The 22,246-nt window shown below is 43.7% G+C and overlaps 2 protein-coding genes across 2 annotated transcripts in view; one reads left to right on the top strand and one right to left on the bottom strand.

Moving 5' to 3' along the window:
• The window catches only part of glp2r (glucagon-like peptide 2 receptor), a 51,195-nt gene that overhangs the window by 23,380 nt on the left and 5,569 nt on the right, over positions 1–22,246 (bottom strand). The window contains exon 2 of the mRNA XM_079570575.1: positions 12–106. Within this exon, the coding sequence (XP_079426701.1) occupies positions 12–106 (95 nt within the window). The remainder of the gene's footprint in view (positions 1–11; positions 107–22,246) is intronic.
• LOC306973376 (uncharacterized protein) lies at positions 1,777–2,300 on the top strand (the record flags this gene model as incomplete). The annotated part of the gene is made up of 2 exons (XM_079570302.1): positions 1,777–2,040; positions 2,130–2,300. 2 exons carry the CDS (start codon positions 1,777–1,779, stop codon positions 2,298–2,300), a joined length of 435 nt encoding a protein of 144 aa, XP_079426428.1.

The following is a 22,246-nucleotide window of genomic DNA, read 5'->3' as shown; positions in this document are numbered from 1 at the left end:
GAGCATGTTACTGACCGGAGAGAGGAGTGTGGGCCAGAGTCCTGCTGCAGTTGTCCCTGTACTCAGTCCGCTTGGAGATCAGGCTCTCCAGCAGAGACCCACCCACCTGAAGAGACAATGAGGAGTGCAACATGTATTATTTCATTTGTAGAATTACAAATAATGATCTTTAGGCACAGATCTAGGGAAGGGTACGGGTGAATTGTTGTGGCATTGAAGATCCTGAGGAACACAATGGCACACCTGGTTAGTGAGTGCTGCATCATGGGAAGCCCTCACAAACCAGGCGTGTTGGTCTAATAATAATTATCTTCCACGAGACACGCCTGGAACACCTCCTGAGGGAGGCGACCAAGAGGCCCTGAAACAGATGCCATAGCCACCTCAGCTGGCTCCTTTTGACGTGAAGGAGCAGCGACTCTACTCCGAGCTCTTCCCGGGTAACTGAGCTCCTCACCCGATCTCGAGGGGTGCGCCCAGCCACCCTGCGAAGGAAACTCATTTCAGCCGCTTGTATTCGCGATCTTGTCCTTTCGGTCATGACCCAAATCTCATGACCATAGGTGAGGGTGGGAACGTAGATCGATCGGTAAATCGAGAGCTTCGCCCCGACTCAGCTCCCTCTTCACCACGACAGACCGATACAGACCGATCCTAGGAGGACCCCAAAGAACCATCTCCAGATGTGGAGCCAGGCTGATGGTCAGAATCACCTGGCTGGAGGATTCACGTATTGCACATGTTTTTTAGTGATAGGGAGACAGAGCCATGGCAGTTAGTAGCAGGGGTCTGAGAGTTGCTGAGAGTAGGTTTAGCAAGCAGCTCACTTAAAGGAGGTATACTCCCATTAACAATACCCCCCCTTCAGCGGAACTCTGTGTACCACCTACCTCAAGAGTTGTCACTATTTAGATAGCAATCACTTACAAGCACTATTTGTAAGTGAAAAGTCAATGCTGTGTTTAAAATAAACTAAAATACTCCCAAACCATACATACTATTGCCAAATATATAGTTTTTACTTTCAAAATAATGTTCAGTTTCACCTTTTTCAGTCTGAAATAGTCCCCATTCAACCCTTGCTAAGTCTTCGAGTACACATGGGGGTCCCCAGTGCTCTAGCTCTGCTGTCATTTGTCAGACAGTCAAGCAATCTACTTTAATCAGAATCAGAAATGCCATGGTTTGAGAACAGGTTCACAAACTAGGGATTTTTCACGGGCTGATGCGCAACATAGAACATAAAAATAAACTATACTTTAAATTATAAGGCTATGGGGGAATGCATAAGAATATTAAATAAATAAGATAAATAAAGGTAAAATATTGACATGAAACAACAGCAGGATTGTGTTTACAGATGTGTATAAAGTGATAAAGTGATAGCAGCTGATCTAAGTGTGGAGACACCACACAGTGCACCAGGGCAGATTTCATCCATGAGTCTGTAACTGAGTTATGGGTCTTGTTTTTTGTTCATGAGTCTGACGGCGGAGGGAAAAAACTGTTCAAGTGGCGGGAGGTATGAGTCTGTATGGACCATAGCCTCCTGCCTGAGGGGAGAGGGCTGAATAGTCCGTGTCCAGGGTGAGAAGCTGTGATCCGACCCACACGCCTCCGGGTCCTGGAGGTGAACAGGTCTTGGAGAAATGTGAGTTCAAAGCCAATCACCTTCTCAGCAGCAGCACATTGCACTGCAGTCGACGCTTGTCCCGGTCTGTAGCGACGGTGATGGAGGAGGTGAGGATGCACCACACGGTGATGGAGGAGGTGAGGATGGACCACACGGTGATGGAGGAGGTGAGGATGGACCACACTGTGATGGAGGAGGTGGGGATGGACCACACGGTGATGGAGGAGGTGAGGATGGACCACACTGTGAGGGAGGAGGAGAGGATGGACCACACTGTGAGGGAGGAGGAGAGGATGGACCACACGGTGATGGAGGAGGTGAGGATGGACCACACGGTGATGGAGGAGGAGAGGATGGACCACACGGTGATGGAGGAGGTGAGGATGGACCACACGGTGATGGAGGAGGTGAGGATGCACCACACGGTGATGGAGGAGGAGGAGATGTACCACACGGTGGTGGCCATGTAGAACTGCACCAGCATCTTGGTCGGCAGCTTAAGTTTCCTCAGCTGCCGCAGGAAGAACATCCTCAGCTGGACCTTCTTGATGAGGGAGCTGATGGTTGGCTCCCATTTGAGGTCCTGGGTGATGGTGGTGCCCAGGAAATGGAAGGAGTCTATGATGGAGATGGGGGTGGGCGAGGGGGGACGGTGGGTCTTTCCTGAAGTCCCCGATCATCTCCACTGTCTTCTGGGTGTTCAGCTCCAGGTTGTTGTGGCTGCACCAGGACGCCAGCCGGTCCACCTCTCTCCTGTAGGCGGACTCATCACCCTTTCGAGATGAGCCTGATGAGGGTGGTGTCGTCCACAAACTTGATCAGTTTTACAGACTGGAGGTGCAGCAGTTTGTGAACAGGGAGAAGAGCCAGGGGGAAAGTACGACAGAAGAAGAACATGCCTGTCGCACGCAGGCGCATTACACAATAATGAGTCAACAAGAAATTACTCTGGAGGGGCCTACACCTTGATATTCGGGAGACTCCAGAGGCACCAGCAGCTTCAAACACCTGTCTGCTGCTTTGTAGCATCTGTTCTGTTAATCTGATGTTTTTGTGTGGCAGAAACCGTCCTCATTGTGCCTTTATCTGCACAAACCCGAGTGTGCTCTGAATCAGCCACAAATCTCTTATCAGTACGATGATTGCCCTTAATATTTCATGAAATATCGAAGGTTTTCATACCTAGACCAAGGCATTCAACTATTTCACTCTTTTCATCAGCAGAGAGATCCTTTTTCTTTCCCATATTGCTTGAAAATGATGATCTGCTTAATAAAGTGAAACCTTCAGGCTTAACTTGAAAACTATTCATCCCAGGTCTCTGAGATTAATGTCTGATTCAAAGAGCCCCGAGACACAATACCATCCATGAGTTTCATAAAATATATATATTTTTTAACCTTTTTGACACAAAAATACAATTTGCATAATAATTGTATTTTATAATAATTGTATTTTTACACCAGTATACACCAGAATCTGCAGGAGCCCATGCGCCTCAAAAGACGGACATTATCTGTGCAGGTGGACAATGGTTTTTCGAGGTTACCCCGTTAGCTTGTTATAATCGACTACAGCTCATTGTTGATGAAAAGTCTGCAATAAACCACAAATGTGTAAAGCCAGGCTCAGTGTGTGATCATCGTAAAGGCTGCTTCAAGTAGTTGCCTGTTTTAGTGACGTTATTAGTGCATAATATGCTGCTTGTTTTCCATGAATTTTCCGAACTAGCCGTTAGCACCTTGCAGCTAGCTTGTTAGGTCCGGGAGAAAACCACTCAGCTATGACCCATTGTAGATGAAATGTGAGCAATAAACTTCATAATCAACAAGCCAGGCTCCGTGTTCTTTATGTATGTGGTGGTTTTATTGACTTTATTCGTGCATATGATGATGATGACTCGTGGTTTAGCTTAGCATTAGCTTTCTCCGGAGGCTCTGTGCGTCATCAAGGCCCTCACACATTCCCAGCGCAGAACCAGTCACTGAAATAAGTGTTCTTGTCACCGGTTTTAATCCTGAGTGTTTAGGGAACAGAAACACTGATGTGTCTTTGTAAAAGTCTCAGAGCTGCTGTAGCTCCGGTTCACAACACATGAAGCTAATCCTCCATGATGGTTCTGACTGTTTACATCTTAGGGCTGGACATGTGGGGAGGGGGTTCTGCTGAGGGGCAGTGGTTGGTTACTCAGCTGGTGACGAAAGGTCGGGGGCGTCTCCAGGAGGTGGGGGCGTTCCTAGGAGGACTCAGGCAAACCTATCCCTAAAATGGCCGCCATCAGAGTTTTTACAGATTACTCAGAAATACGTGAATGTGCCACGGCAACACTTCAGCCATGTTTTTAATGAGGGAATGACATAATAACATGTCCTCTTTAAGGAAACACTGTTGTGGTGTCTTGGTGTTTATCAGTCACAGAGCATTGTAGCATCAACTTTCCCAGTTTTCCAACTTTTATTTCAAAGGTTGTTGACATCAACAAAGGCACATGTTAAAAATGTACTGTATGCTGAATTGACACTTTCAAATCAGATTCAGATACAGAATCAGAATCGTTTTTTTATTGCCATTGCTTGTAAACAGGTTCACAAACTACGATTTTTTTCTTGGTGAGACGTGCAACATTAAATATAAAAAAACATATAACACAGAGTTTAGATAACTTTAAACTATAAGGCTTTATGGGCATGCATAAGAATATTAAAAATAAATAAGATAAAAATATGTAAATAATAATTTACATATGGTGCATAAAGTGATACACCACTGCAGTGGTGCAGTGGATCTAAGTGCGGACAGACCACACAGTGCAATAGAGCAGATTACAGTCTGTACTGAGTTATTAGGTCTCTTAATCGTTCATGAGACTGATGGCTGTGGGGAAAAAACTGTTCAAGTGGCGGGATCTATGGGTCTTGATAGATCGTAGCCTCCTGCCTGAGGGGAGAGGGGTGAATAGTCCATGTCCAGGGTGAGAAGGGTCAGCAGTGATCCAACCCACACGCCTCTGTGTCCTGGAGATGAACAGGACTGGGAGAGATGGGAGCTGACAGCCAAATACCCTTTCAGCAGCACGCACAAGTCCACAATGGAGATGGGGGTGGGAGAGTCTGTCAGGGCGAGGGGGCTGTGTCTTTCCTGAAGTCCACGACCATCTCCACTGTCTTCTGGGTGTTCAGCTCCAGGTTGTCGTGGCTGCACCAGGACGCCAGCCGGTCCACCTCTCTCCTGTAGGCGGACTCATCACTGTCTGAGATGAGCCTGATGAGGGTGGTGTCGTCCACAAACTTGATCAGTTTAACGGACTGGTGACTGGAGGTGCAGCAGTTTGTGTACAGGGAGAAGAGTCAGGAGAAAGTACACAGCCCTGAGGAGTCCCAGTGTTTGTAGTCCAAGTGTCCGAGATGATCTTCCCCAGCCGCACATGCTGTCTCCAGTCCGTCAGGAAGTCAGTGATCCACCTGCAGATGATCTAAAATGGCATTTTCCTTGAGTTAACAAATGAATGAGGTAAGGTCACTATAGCTACTGTAGATATAGGAGTATTTGTTTACATTTTGTGCTATATTGCTACAATAGTTGATTTTGTTCTTCTAAAACTAGGCTTTTGCCATAGTGCCATAGTTAACATTTATATTCATGTAGCATGGTATTTGCATAGATAGAATCAAATGCAAATGTATACCGAAAAAGAATATAAAGTAACTATTATTATATCCAGTTATATGTGTTTCTCGCTTGACATCGCCGTGTTTGGCGACTCATATATTTATTGCAAGTATAGTATTGTACTTTTGTCAACAGAGAATGTTGTAAATGTGACACACTAATGTGTATTCCCATTATTATTTCTTTGGTTTTAGGAGAAAGACTGACTTTGGGTAATCACTTTGTATACTATACTACTGTACTATAAAAATATATAAATGTAATGTTGCCACAACGCCAAAAATGGGAAAATACCTTTTAAGTCTAAAGGCACACAGGTACGTTAAAAGGACAGAGGCAAATGATTTACAAAAGATGGTTTCTTTTATTATATAAGTTAAGTTTGGTTTCTTAAAATGTTCATTTCGTGTTTTACTTTGTTTAAAAGCTGAATCCAGGACGTACAGAAGAGAACAGGACTAGACAGATATACAGGGAGACATGATGGTGCTGCCAGGACCCTGCAAATACATTTTAACATGAGTACAATTTAGTACAACGATGTATTATTACAGGTGCTAATACAAATCAAAAGATTGAAGATAGAATAAAATGCCAAAGTCTTTAATGTTACATATATTTTTAAAATAAATATAAATATATATATATATATATATATATATATATATAATATATATTATATATAATAAATAAAATAAAAGCTTAAGATGTCTATTTTACACCAGAGGGGGGAAAACATGTCAAATATTTAACACATAATTCTGCATCAAACACGTTTTGTCCAATGACACATTGCTATGGGTAAAGTGGGACACTAAAAAAATGTTCATTTTGTAGTAAAAATCATTAATAATATCATTGTAGCAACTAAGTTTATGATTATGTTAAGAGGTGTTGCGGGGTTACGCCTCTACACAAATGATATGGCTTAGTCAGATTCGTGTCGGGTGACTTTATTGTGCTGGTCCGCCAAAGAGTGCAAAAAAAAAAGGTTTTTACCAGTTTCCGTTCCACGTGCAGTGCTATACAATATGTACAATTTTTCAGTCCGCCTTTTCAGTTTTTCTGGAGCTGGTACCTGCGTTGTACCCAGCTCCCCTTCATACACACACACTGCCCTTGGGGTGCTGAAGGCCCCCTCATATAGTATGAAGCCCCTCCCACAAAACAATTAACAGAGAAAACCCACAATTTCTCTACATACAGAAACCAAAACACAAAGTAATTAATTTTGAAAAATCCCTAAAATAACTAAAGACAATAATCTGTATGCTAATAGCTCAAAATACCCCAAACAAGAAAAATATAATAACGTCCTATGAAAAACGCAAAGTCACGTGATGCCCCGCGACGTCACCCGGAGGCGCCCTGCGTATCACGCAACATAATGCGGAAGACGCCTTCACTCGCTCACACCCTCACTGTGTGAGGGTGTGAGCGAGTGCTGTATACTGGAGAAATGTTTGTAACTTGGAATAATCTATGGAGGGGGAAAAGGATTGAGCAGCAGCCAAGTGTGCACCCATGACGGCTGTGGTGACTGAGAAGACCCCAGAGGACAGCGGTAAACCGTCTACACGGTAAGGGAAAGTTGGTCTGGGTGAGTGTGCGTGTGTGTGCGTGTATACAGGTGTGTTAGCGTCGTGGCCTCCCCGCGTTAGCTGACGGCGGCTCCGTTAATGAATAATAATAACCATTCTAGCTGTAGTGTGAGATAGGATCATGACAGACCTGGGTCATGTTGCAGTGACGGATATCAAACCAGGAGCTGTGTCGTTGTTTTAAGTGAGTTAGAAATAACGTGAAGGACTTTCCAAAAACACATGTTTATCTATGAACTCCTTTCATTGGTTGAATTGGAACAAACACATTTTAAAGATTTTAAAAGCAATAATATATTTATGTCCTATTTAATAAAAGACAAAACTTCAAAGAATAACTTCATAGAAACAGTATTAGCACGTGAAGACCTCTCCATCTTAAATGGCACGCTCCACACTTAATCCAGTCCTCCATCTTCTCCTCCATCTCTGCCCCATACTTCAGCTTACAAATGTGGCATTCTTCTTCCTTAGTATTTGCCGTTGTATTGGCTGTTTTTGTGTTCTTGAATCTACATACTGTATGCAACATGTTCCTGGCTTGTCAGGTGGTAAGAGGGTGGTTTCGATCCTCCCCTCTCTGTGAGGTATTGGCAGTCGGGTGGCAAAAGACACTCTTCATTTTCAATTTTGTAATCCAAGACTGGAACAAACACAGTATTCTCTTCTCTTTCTTCTGGCACATTCCCCACAGTGACCTCTTCCACAATCTCTTTTTCCACTTGGACAAGGTCTTGAGCCCCCACTGGCCTTTCAATTGTCTTGCAGGGCTCATGCACGTGTGGTTGTATGGCTGCTGTGCTCACAGGGAACGTTCCCGTTCCCTTGAAGCACGTTTGGGCAGTTTGAACAGCTCCATGCTTTCTCAAACTGAAAAAAAAAAAAATTGAGCCTTGATTGCCTTCCTTCCTCCCATTGAGCACATAAAACATCGGCCCTCTACATTTCAATGGTGTTTAAGTGATTTGAAGAGCAATATTATGTCGGCCGGCGGTAGGCAGTGGGTAGTATGGGGTGGGGAGCACATCACATGCACCCTGTGTTTCAGCATAAGTTTCATGAACACGTGGCTGCTATGCCCATCCAACAGCAGCACATGTAGTCTTGGGTCGACAAACTCCAAAAACATTTGCCATTGTGTTGGGCGACATTAAAAAGCCATCCACTTTAAAACTGATCCACAGTGGACTTACGTCTTCTGCAGCATTGAAACAGGCCAAAGCTGTTGTTGTCTCCCCCTTTTCACCTGACATGATTACACAAGCACTTTCCACCTCCCCGAAGACATGATCCTGTAAACCTGTTTCATCACAGTTCCATATGTGACTTGGCACATTAATTTCCAGCTCATTGAGAAGTTCTGTGTAGTTTTGGAACAATGTGTCTATCACTGTGGAGTTAATGCTCTGACATTATTACAATGCCTCCAGTTTTCTTGTGCTGAGGTCAGGATTGCGCAGCATAAAATGTTCAAACCAGACCTGTTCAGCCCTCTTCTTTGTTTGGGAAAATCCCACAAAATAGTTTCCCTCTGCATATTGGTATGCCATCACCTAGATGTATGTCCTTCCTCCTGAGAGGAGAACCTCTTTTTGAAAGGGTCTTTATGAGGCTGAGCTCTACCTCTTTTGAAAGCACTGGCTTTTACCTGAGCTGTACTTTTACCCTTGAACCTGATTCTTCACTCTGAGCATAAGGGTGCTTTTAGGTACATCCCAGGCCTGCGCTATTAAACGTAGACTTTCATTTTATTCTCCTCCCACTGGTTTAACTTTCTTTTACTTTTCTGCACTGGTATATTCATCTGCTTTTGTTTCTTCTGCTGCTTCCTGACCACTTTCTTCTGCCTTCCTGTCATGTACATTTCTTTACTTGAATGCAATGAAAAAAGTTTTTTTTTTCTTTTTCAAATGTGTCAATTTATTGTGAATATATTGAATCTTTTTGTATTTGCATCATCAGTTATATGATACATTCTAGTGCTAACTCGAAACAAGTGGATTAGCATATTGTGTGTGCTAGCATTTAGCATTGGGCTCGGCTACCAAAACAAATAAGATCATATTTCAATATATTCTATTTGAAAACATACAGTTGTGGTCAAAGGTTTACATACCCTGGCAGTTTTTTTTAAAGATAACACAAAAAGGTTTTTCACTCACAGTTAGTGGTTGTGTGAAGAAAAAGAAAGCACCAAAAAGAGCCTGAGCTTGTGCGGGAGGTTGAGAGACACCGGCTAGATATAGTCGGGCTCACATCCACGCACAGTTTGGGTTCTGGATGCCAACTCCTGGAGAGAGGCTGGACTCTACATTTTTCTGGAGTTGCCCGCGGGTGTTGGCTCATAGCCGCCCAGCTCAGCCGCCACATGTTGGAGTTCACCCCGGTGTACGAGAGGGTCACGCCTTCTGGTTGGGGACAGGTCTCTCACCGTTGTCTCGGCCTACAGGCCCAGCATCGGAGCAGAGTACCCGGCCTTCTTGGAGTCCCTGGGAGGGGTACTAGATGGTGCTCCGACTGGGGACTCCATTGTTCTACTGGGGGACTTCAACGCCCACGTGGGTAACAACAGTGAGACCTGGATGGGAGGGATTGGGAAGAACGGTTTGTCCATAACAAACACCATGTTCGAGCACAAGGGTGTCCATAAGTGCACGTGGCACCAGGACACCCTAAGCAGGAGGTCGATGATCGACTTTGTAGTGTTGTCGTCTGATCTCCGGCCACGTGTCTCGGACACTCGGGTGAAGAGAGGGGCTGAGCTGTCAACTGATCACCACCTGGTGTTGAGCTGGATCCGCTGGATACCTCTGGATACCTTAAGTCTCTGGATGTTGTAGGACTGTCATGGCTGACACGTCTCTGCAACATCGTGTGGCGTTCGTCCAGGGTGCTGGAGAGGAGGATCCGGCCGATAGTCGAACCTTGGATCCAGGAGGAACAATGCGGTTTTCGTCTTGGTTGTGGCACACTGGACCACCGGGTGCTTGAGGGTTCGTTGGAGTTCGCCCAACCAGTCCACATGTGTTTTGTGGATCTGGAGAAAGTGTTCGACCGTGTCCCTCGTGGTGCCCTGTGGGGGGTGCTCCGGGAGTATGGGGTCCGGGGCCCTCTGCTAAGGGCTGTCCGTTCCCTGTATGACCGCAGCAGGAGCTTGGTTCGTATTGCAGGCAGTAAGTCAGACCTGTTCCCGGTGCGTGTTGGTCTCCACCAGGGCTGCCCTTTGTCACCGGTTCTGTTCATTACCTTTTTGGACAGATTTTCAAGGCGCAGCCAGGGGCCGGAAGGTGTCCGGTTTGGGAACCTCAGGATCTCATCTGTGCTGTTTGCAGATGATGTTGTTCTGTTGGCTTCAACAAATCAGGACCTCCAGCACGCTCTGGGGCGGTTTGCAGCCGAGTGTGAAGCGGGCGGGATGAGGATCAGCACCTCCAAATCCGAGGCCATGGTTCTCCACCGGAAAAAGGTGCTTCCCCTCTTCAGGTCGGTGGGGAGTGCTTGCCTCAAATGGAGGAGTTCAAGTATCTTGGGGTCTTGTTCACGAGTGAGTAAAGAGGGAGCTGAGCTGAGAGGCAAAGCTCTCGATTTACCGATCGATCTACGTTCCCACCCTAACCTATGGTCATTAGATTTGGGTCATGACCGAAAGAACAAGATCGAAATGAGTTTCCTTCGCAGGGTGGCTGGGCGCACCCTTCGAGATCGGGTGAGGAGCTCAGTTACCCGGGAGGAGCTCGGAGTAGAGTCGCTTCTCCTTCACGTCGAAAGGAGCCAGCTGAGGTGGCTAGGGCATCTGTTTTGGATGCCTCCTGGTCGCCTCCCACGGGAGGTGTTCCAGGCATCAATCAATCAATCAACCTTTATTTATAAAGCGCTTTTCATACCGAAAGGTATCACAAAGTGCTTTACAGATTACAACATTTAAAACAATGCGCCTGGCACAACCTCCCATATATATATTTTATATATTAGGACTAAATAAATAGATGTCAGTTAAAAGCTAATCTTAAAAGGTGGGTCTTGAGCCTGCTCTTGAACGTTCTCTGCAGCCCTGAGCTCCTCCTCAGGTTGTTCCAGAGGCGAGGGCCATAATATTGGAAAGACGCCTCACCATGAGTCTTTTTGTTGACTTTAGGAAAACTAGGAGACCCCTGCCGGAGGAGCGAAGGGGCCGTGAAGGTTCATAAGGCATGTCCTATTGGGACCAAAGCCTCGTGGTAGACCCAGGACACGCTGGTGGGACTATGTCTCCGAGCTGGCCTGGTGTGGCCTCGGGGTCCCCCCAGAACAGCTAGAGGAGGTGTGTGTGGATCGGGAAGTCTGGGCATCTCTGCTGAGACTGCTGCCCCCGCGACCCGGCCCTGGATAAAGTGGAAGAAAATGGATGGATGGATGGATGGATTCTTGACCAAAAAGACAAAGTAATTAACTGTGTGTTTCGTAAACACAACATTGTTACGAGATGTTCAATGTACACAAATGTTTCCTACATGTTTTGACAGGTCAGAGACGTGTTCTCCTTGATGCTGTGTCCATTTCGGTAACCTAAAAAACTGTATCCCACGTTAGTAAGAACCTCTGCTACTATCGCGTAAAGAACACATGTAACAATCTTTTTTGCCGCCTGAGTTATAGATAGAGAGGGGGGGATCGAGGGGAGGGGCTCTGTACCATGACGACAACTCCTCACTCTCAATAGCACGACAAACAGAACTGCCAAAGTTACAGTTAAAGACTTGCTACCGCTGACATTGTCCGAACGGTCTCGCCCCAGCGGCCTTTCGTTTTCATTCCCCTTTTGCAAACCCGGAAGACAAAACACTTTGATTCAGTTAACTCCGCCCCCTCTCTCCGAGCGGATCTGCCCATGCATTATTAGCAGTAAAATAAATATAAATATCACAGCAATAAGTTACTTCACAATACAGTAAGGAGTTGAAATCTGCAACACAGCTTCATTATGGCTAACACACACACGCTAACACACAAGCTAGCACACACAAGCTAGCACAAATGCTAACACATAAGCTAACACACACGCTAACACACACGCTAACACACAAGCTAACACACAAGCTAACACACAAGCTAATGCGTGTTCTGACTCACCACCGCTCTGTCCTGGCCTCTCCATCACATTGGGGACTTGCGTTGGTTATAAAAGTTAATCCATTTTGAGAAGATTCACCAAACATCCATCAGAGACAGTCACAGAAAAACACTATTTTGGTGAAAGTCGCTGAATTCCGGAAAGAAATGCCAAACTGTGGCGAGTGGCCTCTTTTTTAGGAAGGTTGAATAAAGTCCTGCACCTCTCGTAGCCAAACGTACTTTTCTCCGTTATCGTTATGTAAGAAAAAGAACAGGCGTGTCCAGAATAGTTTAGAACGAGCTCCATCTTCACATCCTTCAGTGCAAACATGACATCTGTTCAGACGCTCAGGGGTGCGTTTGTTTTCAGCCCTGACCTGGAAGCGCTTCCTTTTTTCTTTTAATATACTACACTGTGTATATGTCTAATATTTTTATATTAGAGGTGGGCATAGATTATTTTTTTTAATCTAGATTAATTCTGAAATCTAGATTAATCTAGATTAAAATGGCTCGCTTGAATTCTGCCGAAGCCATTCAGAATATGTGTTCTACCCAAAAAATGACTAAAAGTAAGTCTTTGAGAACGAGTTTCTCAAGTCAGGTGGTGCGTTAGACCAGGACTTTTATCGATACTCCTTATCGATCCGGGACTTTAATGGTGCTCTTATCGGTACTTTAAAAGAAAAACGTTAGATAGAGGCTACTGTATATTGGCAATGTAGCCTGTATTGCAAAATGTATTCCCAATTTGTGCAAACACTTAATATATGGGAGGTAAAATACAAGTATAGACCAAAATGTGACCATAGACCAAAAGTGTAATATTTTTTTAAACTAATCTAGTAAGTAAAGGATTAAGTGTCATACGTGTTTGTTAATCAGGCTGTTGGTTAGATTTGGCTGGAGCTATTGGGACTGAGCCTAAAGGAAAACTGCTGTAAAATAATGACCTGGAGCCACTTTCAGCTTATGTCCAGTGGGTCAACACCGGCCCGCACTGACACGTGTGCGCGTTCACGCCACTGTGTGCGCGTTTGCGGAACATAGACTCCACCCGAATCGGGTATTTGTGACAGTGCGAGGCTCTGTTCAGTATATAGGCGTTACGTTTCCTTTTTACAGCGGGTCAGCGGCAGCAGCTCGGGGGGGTTTACGCAGCATGTCGTTCCCGTGCACACCTGTCTCACCACGCGCACGGCTGCAGAAGGAGGAGCGGAGCGGGGCAGGTCCAGTCGTAGAACCTGCTGCTCTTCGCCTCTTTATCCGATTCTCACTCATCTGGTCATAGCGTCCATTTGGCAAAACTTAATCCATAACAAAAGTAGCTCCAGCCTCCGCGTGGCAGTTATTTTGGTTTCAGAGGAATCACGTAACAGCGAGGCTGCGTGTGAGATGCATTCATGGACCGTAAGAAGTGTGGGAAACGCGACTTTTTCACAAAGGCGCGGAAAAAACGGACAAATAATTTGCAGTCTGATACACTTTGCTTGCGCCAGAGGCCTCAAGCCGGAAATTCGGCCCCCGGCCGGAATACTTTAAGCCCTGCATAAAATATCACGGTGAAAGTCATCATAGCAGAGTATAGACCCAGCTCCCAACCCAGCTTGAGAATAGATTAACGGCGATATTTTTTTTATCGCCCGATAAGAGTCTCGCGTTAACGCAGCACGTTAACACCGATAACGGCCCACCACTAATTTATCTATATTGCTGAGAACTGGATTGCTGAGAACTGTGTGAAGGAAGTGAGAAACCACTCTGGGGGTGTTTTTGATAAGGAAATAGCATAACTACATGGCTAAAAGCTCCAAAAAGTCGATTTTAGCATGATATAGGTCCTTTAAATTTCAGGAGAGACTAGTGCTTTAGCTTTGATTGTTGAAGCGTCACCTTCATTAACAAAGTCATCACAATCCAACTGAGTGAGTGACTTTATGTAGCCCAAAATACACAAACTGAACCACTTGTGTCAGTGTCATGATCCATTTCGTTGAATATCTCCTTAAACTAGTTAACATTGTAAACACTAGATCCCACCTTAAACAAACAAACAAATCATTAATTCAAACAAATATAAAAATAAAATAAATATATTTCAATGGCCTCGAGAGGTCACTTATAATATTAAACAAACTTGAATATTCAATATTTTTCTCAGCTTTGTGTCCACTTCACTGGTGTTAAACTATGATTAACTCTAACCACAGTCATTATCCATAAGTAATAATTTAATTTTTAAAACGTCAGTAAAAAGAGAAAAAGGATGCACCTAAAGCCACTGATTAAGGCCCTGTCCACATATTTATATGTTTATAAATGGTACAAATACTGTCCACACGACAGATCTTTTTTGCAGAACTGATGATGCAAAGTTCCATCTCCATAAATCATACTTCACCAGCATTCACTATCAGCATTGTTAGAGCTGCAAATGGAAAATATTATATCAAATAGTATTTGACTTTGTTTTCCACTTGCCTCGTAAAACGTCAGTATAATATGACTGGTCAAGTCTGCTAGCAAGTTTGGTGCAGCTGTTTCATGTGTATCTGTGTATCATTCATTCAATCATTTTGAATGAATGATTTCAAATTGAAATCAAAAGCGAAATTACCAGACATCTGCTATGAGCATTATGTCATGAAACAAAATCACTCACTGGCTTAAATGTAGAGTTTTCAATCTGATGCTAAAATAGAAAAACGATATTTGAAAGTACAGGCTCACAGCAGAAGTTATCATTTATTCGTCTGCAGCAGCGTAAGTGCGGGCCATATTATTGTCCGGCTGCTGCAGTGACTGGACCGATGAAACTGGCCATTCACAGGCACAATTCAGGGAGGTTTCGTCTGTTTGCATGGGTTTGGTTTTATATGATTAATATAGCACATCCCTGTCTCCTCCCTCAGTTACGTGACTGTGACGATCCACGGTGATGTGCATATGCAGCACAGGAGGAGAGACTTCACCCCGGACAAAGGTGCAGTTGGGGATGGTGGGACGGTGTTTAAAATTAAAACACTTGTTTCAGTATTTAATCAGCAAAAACAAACATTGGAAATATTGTCACAAAGAATTCAAAGTTATGAGTGGAAAAATAGGCCAAGCAGTCTAAAAATGGATGAAGGAAGTAATGATCTTGGAATAAATGCCCTTCAGGCATGGTGTCTAGTGAGTCTAGTCTGCTGCTGTTATTGATTCAGATTGTGAACATTGTTTTTTCTCCAGTTTTAACTCATGGTTTGACATTTTATTTGAAACACTTGATAGATGAACACCATCAGTTGTTTAAGTCACTGTTTAATATTCACCTTATTCCACCCCGCCTACTTATGCCACTTTTTGCGTTGTCTCAGCACTTCCGTTTTCCAGACACTTCCGGTCGAGCGCGAAGCCTGTTCAATTTAACGGAGAACGAGGGAAAATATTCTCCGCTCAAATCTGATGTTTAGTCGATTAATTTGTGTAAAATGTCCAATGTTCATTTACACCAACATGTCAACTCTGCACCGTTTCTCAGCGTGGCCGGAAAACGGCTTTGTTTTTGTGTAGTGACTGATTTTATGTGGACTTCTCCAGCCCCATGTTAACAGATCGGAGAAAAGGGGCGGGCACAATTCATGGCGGCGCCCACGCGAGGCTCCGGAATAAGGTGAATAAACAATGACTTAAAATAAGATTAATAGCAAAACATCATTTCATGATACATTATCTTCGGTGCATTGCAAAATAGGTCCACTGCTTCACGTGTGGTGTATGAGATTTAAAGTTGAACATAACTTTTTAAAAAGGTCTCTAAAAAACTTTAAGAATGTCACAAAATCTTTAGTCAAACGACATCAAAAACAATTGGCTTACCATTGGGAAAATTTCAACCTTGAAAGATTTGAGTTTGGATCTTTGAAATCTTTTGAAATTAGCAAGATTGAAGGAGGCGAAGCTTTGAGTTCTCTTTCAAATGTTGATGAGGTGTCAACCACAAACTGGTAAAATACCATGGAACTGATATCAGATTGGTATGGTCGTTTGCACTGACATGCTTTTGGATACTCCAACACCAGAATTGTGAATGATGGTCAGGCATTTCTCATGAATTGTCAAGTACATGTTCTTTATTTTGATGAACACTTAAAATAAAGCGTTCATCAACTTTCTTTAAAAAAGTTGATGAACTTGAATATTCAAGGTATATTAATTTCCTTGAATATTAAAAATGCCTGTATAATAGCATAATATTGTAGTATTATAATATTATAATAGCAATATCTAGAAAGTCAACGAAAATGTAATAATAATAAAACTATAAAAATTGACTCCCTGTCAACACAACCATGCATGCAACCATGTGGGTTAGATATGGTCTGGTGAATGGGCCCCATCTGGGCTGCCCAGTTGGGTCCCAGTTAATTTTGTCCGGGGGTTCCATGGTGGCCCCATGTGGGCAAGCCCACATGTGTACATGGGCTCAAGGTGGGCCTTACATGGGCCCAAGCAAAAACCCACACGGGCAACCCAGGTTTCTCCAATCTGGGGCTCGCACTAGCTGAAAGTGTGAATGAGTGAGTGGTTCTTTGCTATAAAGCACCGATGAAAGCTCTATATTAATTGAAATCATTTACCACTGTCCAAGTAACAAAATGGGGGGCCTTCAGGATGCATTCTCCTTTTACATTGATGTCTTCAGCCTAAGGTATAAAGAGATGTCATATCAGGCAGGTACATACAGAACTAAACCAAGACTAACGGACAGTGAACCATGAGTATTTCATAAAACTGGCTCAGTAAAGCATAAACACAAAAAGAGTCAGTTTAGTGGCACCCCATTTTTACCAATTAGAATTGTTTGAAACAAGATGGCAAAGGTTTCCATTAAAATACTGAACAACATTGAACAGAACATGAAAAGATGCACAATGCTCACCTTTGATACATTAGTAGGTTCAGGTGCTCCATGACATCCAAACTGAAAATGGATAAATACATTAGCTGTGCAATAACCTCTGAAACCACTACATGCTTACAGTTGAATAATTGTGGAATACTCACAGTTACGAGGTTTGACATCAATGAATTAGGAAAACATCTGGAGAAGAGACAAAGACAATGAACACGGACAATTATACAGTCCTATTTTTTTTCCTTAGTTATTTATTTCATTACTTAGAATGTGTAATGTGGGCAGCAGAAATACGATGCTAGACCCCGGTCACAGGAAATCAAACATGTTTTAATTTTAAACCCAATTTTGGACGCACGGGAGAAGCGTGGGTGATTTTACTGTCCTAAAAGTGGATACAAGGAATACACAAGAACAAAAAAAACAAAACAAATACCGTAGCCAAGTTTCATTTTCCTGTAGCGGCACTCAATGTGTAAATCCACTGGAAATGGGCTACGTCCCGCTTCTTCCGAGGCACCGTCTAAGATATACTTTCTTCTTTTTGCGTGAGTGAACCGTGGTCCGCGCAGTGCGTGCAGCCGAGGCAGCAGACGACTAGCCAGTGACGTTATAAACTACATTTCGCAAACTCGTGTAGGTTTTTCCGACTACATTTGGATTTACAAGATTGTCGTCTTACTAATATCTGTAGTATTTAAAGTCAATACTCACAGTCAAGGGTCCGTCTAGTTTCAGCAGATGGGAAAGACCGCATGCACTTTAATGGGGGCGAGCAGATTCCCGCGCTGTCCCAATTCGGCATGAAAAGTTTTTAGCTTATGGTGGAAGGCATTTGTAGAAAAAGAATCCGATGTGAGCGAGTCCAAAATGCTGACTGCATTGGCGTCCCGCAGTTAGCTTCAGTCATCTAGGGAAACAGCGTAGCACTCGCTAGCATCCAGGAATTAGACGAGTCCCATTTGAACCGCGGCAGCAGCGGTGACCGGGAAAAGACGTCTGGGCGTTCGCAGAAGGCACAGAGATCGTCGACAAACATCAAGGTGCACCCAAAAACTTGATCGAGGTCCTAAGAAAAATGTTGGGGCGCAGGAGCAGCTTGAGAGCGCGAGAGATAGACTCAGTTCAAAATTCAAACTGCCGAAGTTACATGATTACGTCACAACAGACGCGCAAAGCCCATTTACTTTTTTCATTTGGTAAAGCAAATGTGTGGCTAAAAAAAAAAAACTTCAAATTGAATCAGTTAACTTTCAAGTGTGTTATCAATTTGATCCAAAGTCCTGCTCTTTGGATCAAATTGATGTTGCTTTATCTGATCATTTTTGTGTCTTCTTTGACCTGTGTGTTACACCTAAACCAGTGGTTGGGCCTGGAGTTATTCAAAGAAGACACATAAATGATACAACAAGGACACAGTTTATGGAGATGATCAGATTTGAAAATGCCCCATGTTCTAATGTTGATAATCTGTTGGACTCTTACACATCAGGGGTCTTAAATGTTTTGGATACTATTGCTCCTGTCAAGGTTAAAATGGTTAACAATAGGCAAAAGGCACCTTGGAGAAGTGAAGATTCGGTCAGGGCACGGAAAAGGGAGTGCCGAAAAGCCGAACGGAAATGGCGCAAGTCAAAGCTCCAGGTTCATTTTGAGGTTTACAAAGAAGTGCTTTGTGTGTTCAACCAGATTTTGCGTGGAGCAAGGGAGAAGTATTTCTCCAAAATCATCTCAAACTGCAGAAACAATTCTCGCGTTCTGTTTTCTACAGTAAACAGATTAACTAACCCTCCAGTTTCACTGCCCCTAGAACTAATCTCGACATCTAAGTACAATGAGTTTGCAATATTTTTTCATGACAAAGTCCAAAGCATTAAAAATGCAATAAGTTCCACAACACAAATAGAACCTCTGCCACCAGATAAACACCTTGAGCTGAGACATTTCACACGTGTTACTGACAAAACAATCGAAGAGGTTATCTCCGGTCTGAGTTCATGTACATGCTGCCTTGATGAATTACCCACTAGATTTCTGAAGTCTGTGCTGACCAGCTTGTTACCACAACTTGCTCAGTTAGTTAACATCTCACTCCAGACTGGAGCATTTCCAAAGGCCTTGAAAACAGCAGTCATTAAGCCTCTTCTAAAGAAGAGCAGCCTTGATGCCAAGGTAATGAACAACTACCGGCCCATATCAAACCTGCCATTCTTAGGAAAAGTCCTAGAGAAAGTAGTATATCAGCAGCTCACTTACTTTCTCCTGTCTAACAATGTGTTTGATACTTTCCAGTCAGGCTTTAGGCCCCATCACAGCACTGAGACAGCTCTGATCAAGGTGACAAATGATATCCGCATGAACACCAACGCAGGTAAGGTCTCAGTTTTAGTTCTGCTGGACCTGAGCGCTGCCTTTGACACAGTGGACCACAGGACCACATTGGACCACAGTGGACCACGGGATCTTACTTCACAGGTTAGAAAACTGGGTGGGAATCTCTGGTACTGCTCTAAACTGGTTTAAGTCCTAACTCGAGGACAGGACGTACTTTGTTGAAATTGGCAACTGTGTCTCAGACAAAATTGCCATGACCTGTGGAGTCCCCCAGGGGTCAATCTTGGGACCCCTCTTATTCAACGTGTACATGCTTCCATGGTTTCAGCTAATAAACAGCAACAATGTGTCGTACCACAACTATGCAGATGACACTCAAATCTACGTGTCACTGACGGCTGGTGAACATGGGCCTGTAGATACTCTCTGTCACTGATACAGGTGAACATGGGCCTGTAGATACTCTCTGTCACTGATACAGGTGAACATGGGCCTGTAGATACTCTCTGTCACTGATACAGGTGAACATGGGCCTGTAGATACTCTCTGTCACTGATACAGGAGAACATGGGCCTGTAGATACTCTCTGTCACTGATACAGGTGAACATGGGCCTGTAGATACTCTCTGTCACTGATACAGGTGAACATGGGCCTGTAGATACTCTCTGTCACTGATACAGGTGAACATGGGCCTGTAGATACTCTCTGTCACTGATACAGGTGAACATGGGCCTGTAGATACTCTCTGTCACTGATACAGGTGAACATGGGCCTGTAGATACTCTCTGTCACTGATACAGGAGAACATGGGCCTGTAGATACTCTCTGTCACTGATACAGGTGAACATGGGCCTGTAGATACTCTCTGTCACTGATACAGGTGAACATGGGCCTGTAGATACTCTCTGTCACTGATACAGGTGAACATGGGCCTGTAGATACTCTCTGTCACTGATACAGGTGAACATGGGCCTGTAGATACTCTCTGTCACTGATACATGTGAACATGGGCCTGTAGATACTCTCTGTCACTGCATCCAACAGATCAGTTTGTGGATGCAAAACAACTTTCTCCAACTAAACTCAGACAAAATTAAGATCACTGTTTTTGGCCCACAGGCACAAAGGCAAGGCAACTTTATTTACACCGCGCATTTCGTACACAAGGCAACTCAATGCGCCTTGTCATCAGTCACCTTGAGTCTCTCTCTCTATAACCAAAAAAAAAGGTTAGAAATCACGGAGTAATCATGGACTCAGACCTGAACTTAAACAGCCACATCAAAGCAATCACATCAGCAGCTTTTTACCATCTGAAAAACATGGCTAAGATCAGAGGAATAGTGTCAAAACCAGACCTAGAGAGACTTATCCATGCATTTGTCTCCAGCAGGTTAGATTACTGTAACAGCTGCTCACTGGCCTCTCTAAACGAGCTGTCAGACAGCTACAGTACATCCAGAACGCTGCTGCTCGAGTTCTGACAAGAACCAGGAAATATGACCATATTAGTCCAGTGCTCCGGTCTCTGCACTGGCTTCCTGTCACTCAGAGAATAGACTTTAAAACAGCTCTGCTTGTTACAAGTCTTTTCATGGTTTAGCACCAAAGTACATCTCTGACATGTTAGAGCCGTATGAACCATCTCGGGCCCTGAGAACTTCAGGGAGGGGCCTCCTGGTGGTTCCCAGAGTCAGGACTAACCACGGTGAGGCTGCGTTTCAGTTTCATGCAGCTAAAATCTGGAACAGTCTTCACGAGGACGTGAGACAGGCCTCAACCCTGACAATGTTCAAATCCAGGCTGAAAACAGTTCTTCTTACCGATGCATATGACTGAAAGTATTTTATCTGCACTCTTGCTTTTTACTGTAATTGATTAATTCTATGTTGATGTTTTTATTGATTCTATTTGCTTTCTTGTATTTATGCAGCTGTGAAGCACTTTGAATTGCCTTGTGTATGAATTGTGCTCTACCAATAAACTTGCCTTGCCATAAAACACTGAAGAGTGACGTGATACTAGAACCCAGCCTATAGTCTTTAAAATCACTCAAATTCATCCATGTCTGACATTATTCATTTTGACTATTTCGGAATGGAGCCCAGCTGGAGCCCCCTTTTTGCCCATGCTTGGTTTAGCCCATCTACTGCCCACCAACTGCCCATGTGGGGCCAAACAACGAAGCCCACTCTAAGCCCATGCCCACCCAAAGCCCAACTAGCCCATATGGGCCCCAACTGTATGTAATAATTATAACAAATGATCATAATTCTCATTTTGATGTCTGCAATAGCTTAAATGTAATTCACAAACAGGTGCATGCACATAGTTGTGTGTGTATGTGCCTCTTGTTATGCATGCAGCTGTTGATGGGAAATGTAAGTAACAGAGTACATGCGCTCCAGTCATGTCATCTCATTTTCTTCTGATGTAAATGCCTTGAGGACACTTGTCTACTTAGGAATCGATTTTTTGTTTTGTTGTGTGCAAACTTCTTCCTTGTTGTGGATACAGTCCTCAGGTATTACTGTAAAATGCAAATGTTTATTATGTTGAATGTGGGGTAGGCGCATCCTGTTTGTTTGGGTTTTCAGTTTTTGTTGCTTTTTTGACCCATTTTTGTGGCTTGATGACAGCAACATAACACTCAAAAAACATGCCAAAAAAACATGACAATAAAGCAAGACGAAAATGTGACAAAAAGGTCATAAAAAACAATCAAAACGCAATCAAATCACGATTAAAAAAAACGCAACAAAACGAGTAATGCATGATAACGCAAACAAGGAAGAAGTTCTCAGTTCCAGTTCCAGTGCCAGTTCTCTAAAATTCTGGAGAAGTTATTTGCAACAAGACTGAATACATTTCTAGCTGAATCTATGACTTTAAGTAACAGCCAATATGGGTTTCGTCCTAATCACTCAACTGCTACAGCAATTATGGAGCTAACTGAGGAAATAGCCAATGCTATAGACAAAAAAAACTATTTAGTAAGCATCTTTGTAGATCTTCAA

This window comes from Gobius niger (assembly GCF_951799975.1).
Source record: "Gobius niger genome assembly, chromosome: 14".
Classification (NCBI taxonomy): domain Eukaryota; kingdom Metazoa; phylum Chordata; class Actinopteri; order Gobiiformes; family Gobiidae; genus Gobius; species Gobius niger.
Note: the sequence above shows the minus strand (reverse complement) of the source record. Positions and strands in the feature narration are given on the sequence as shown.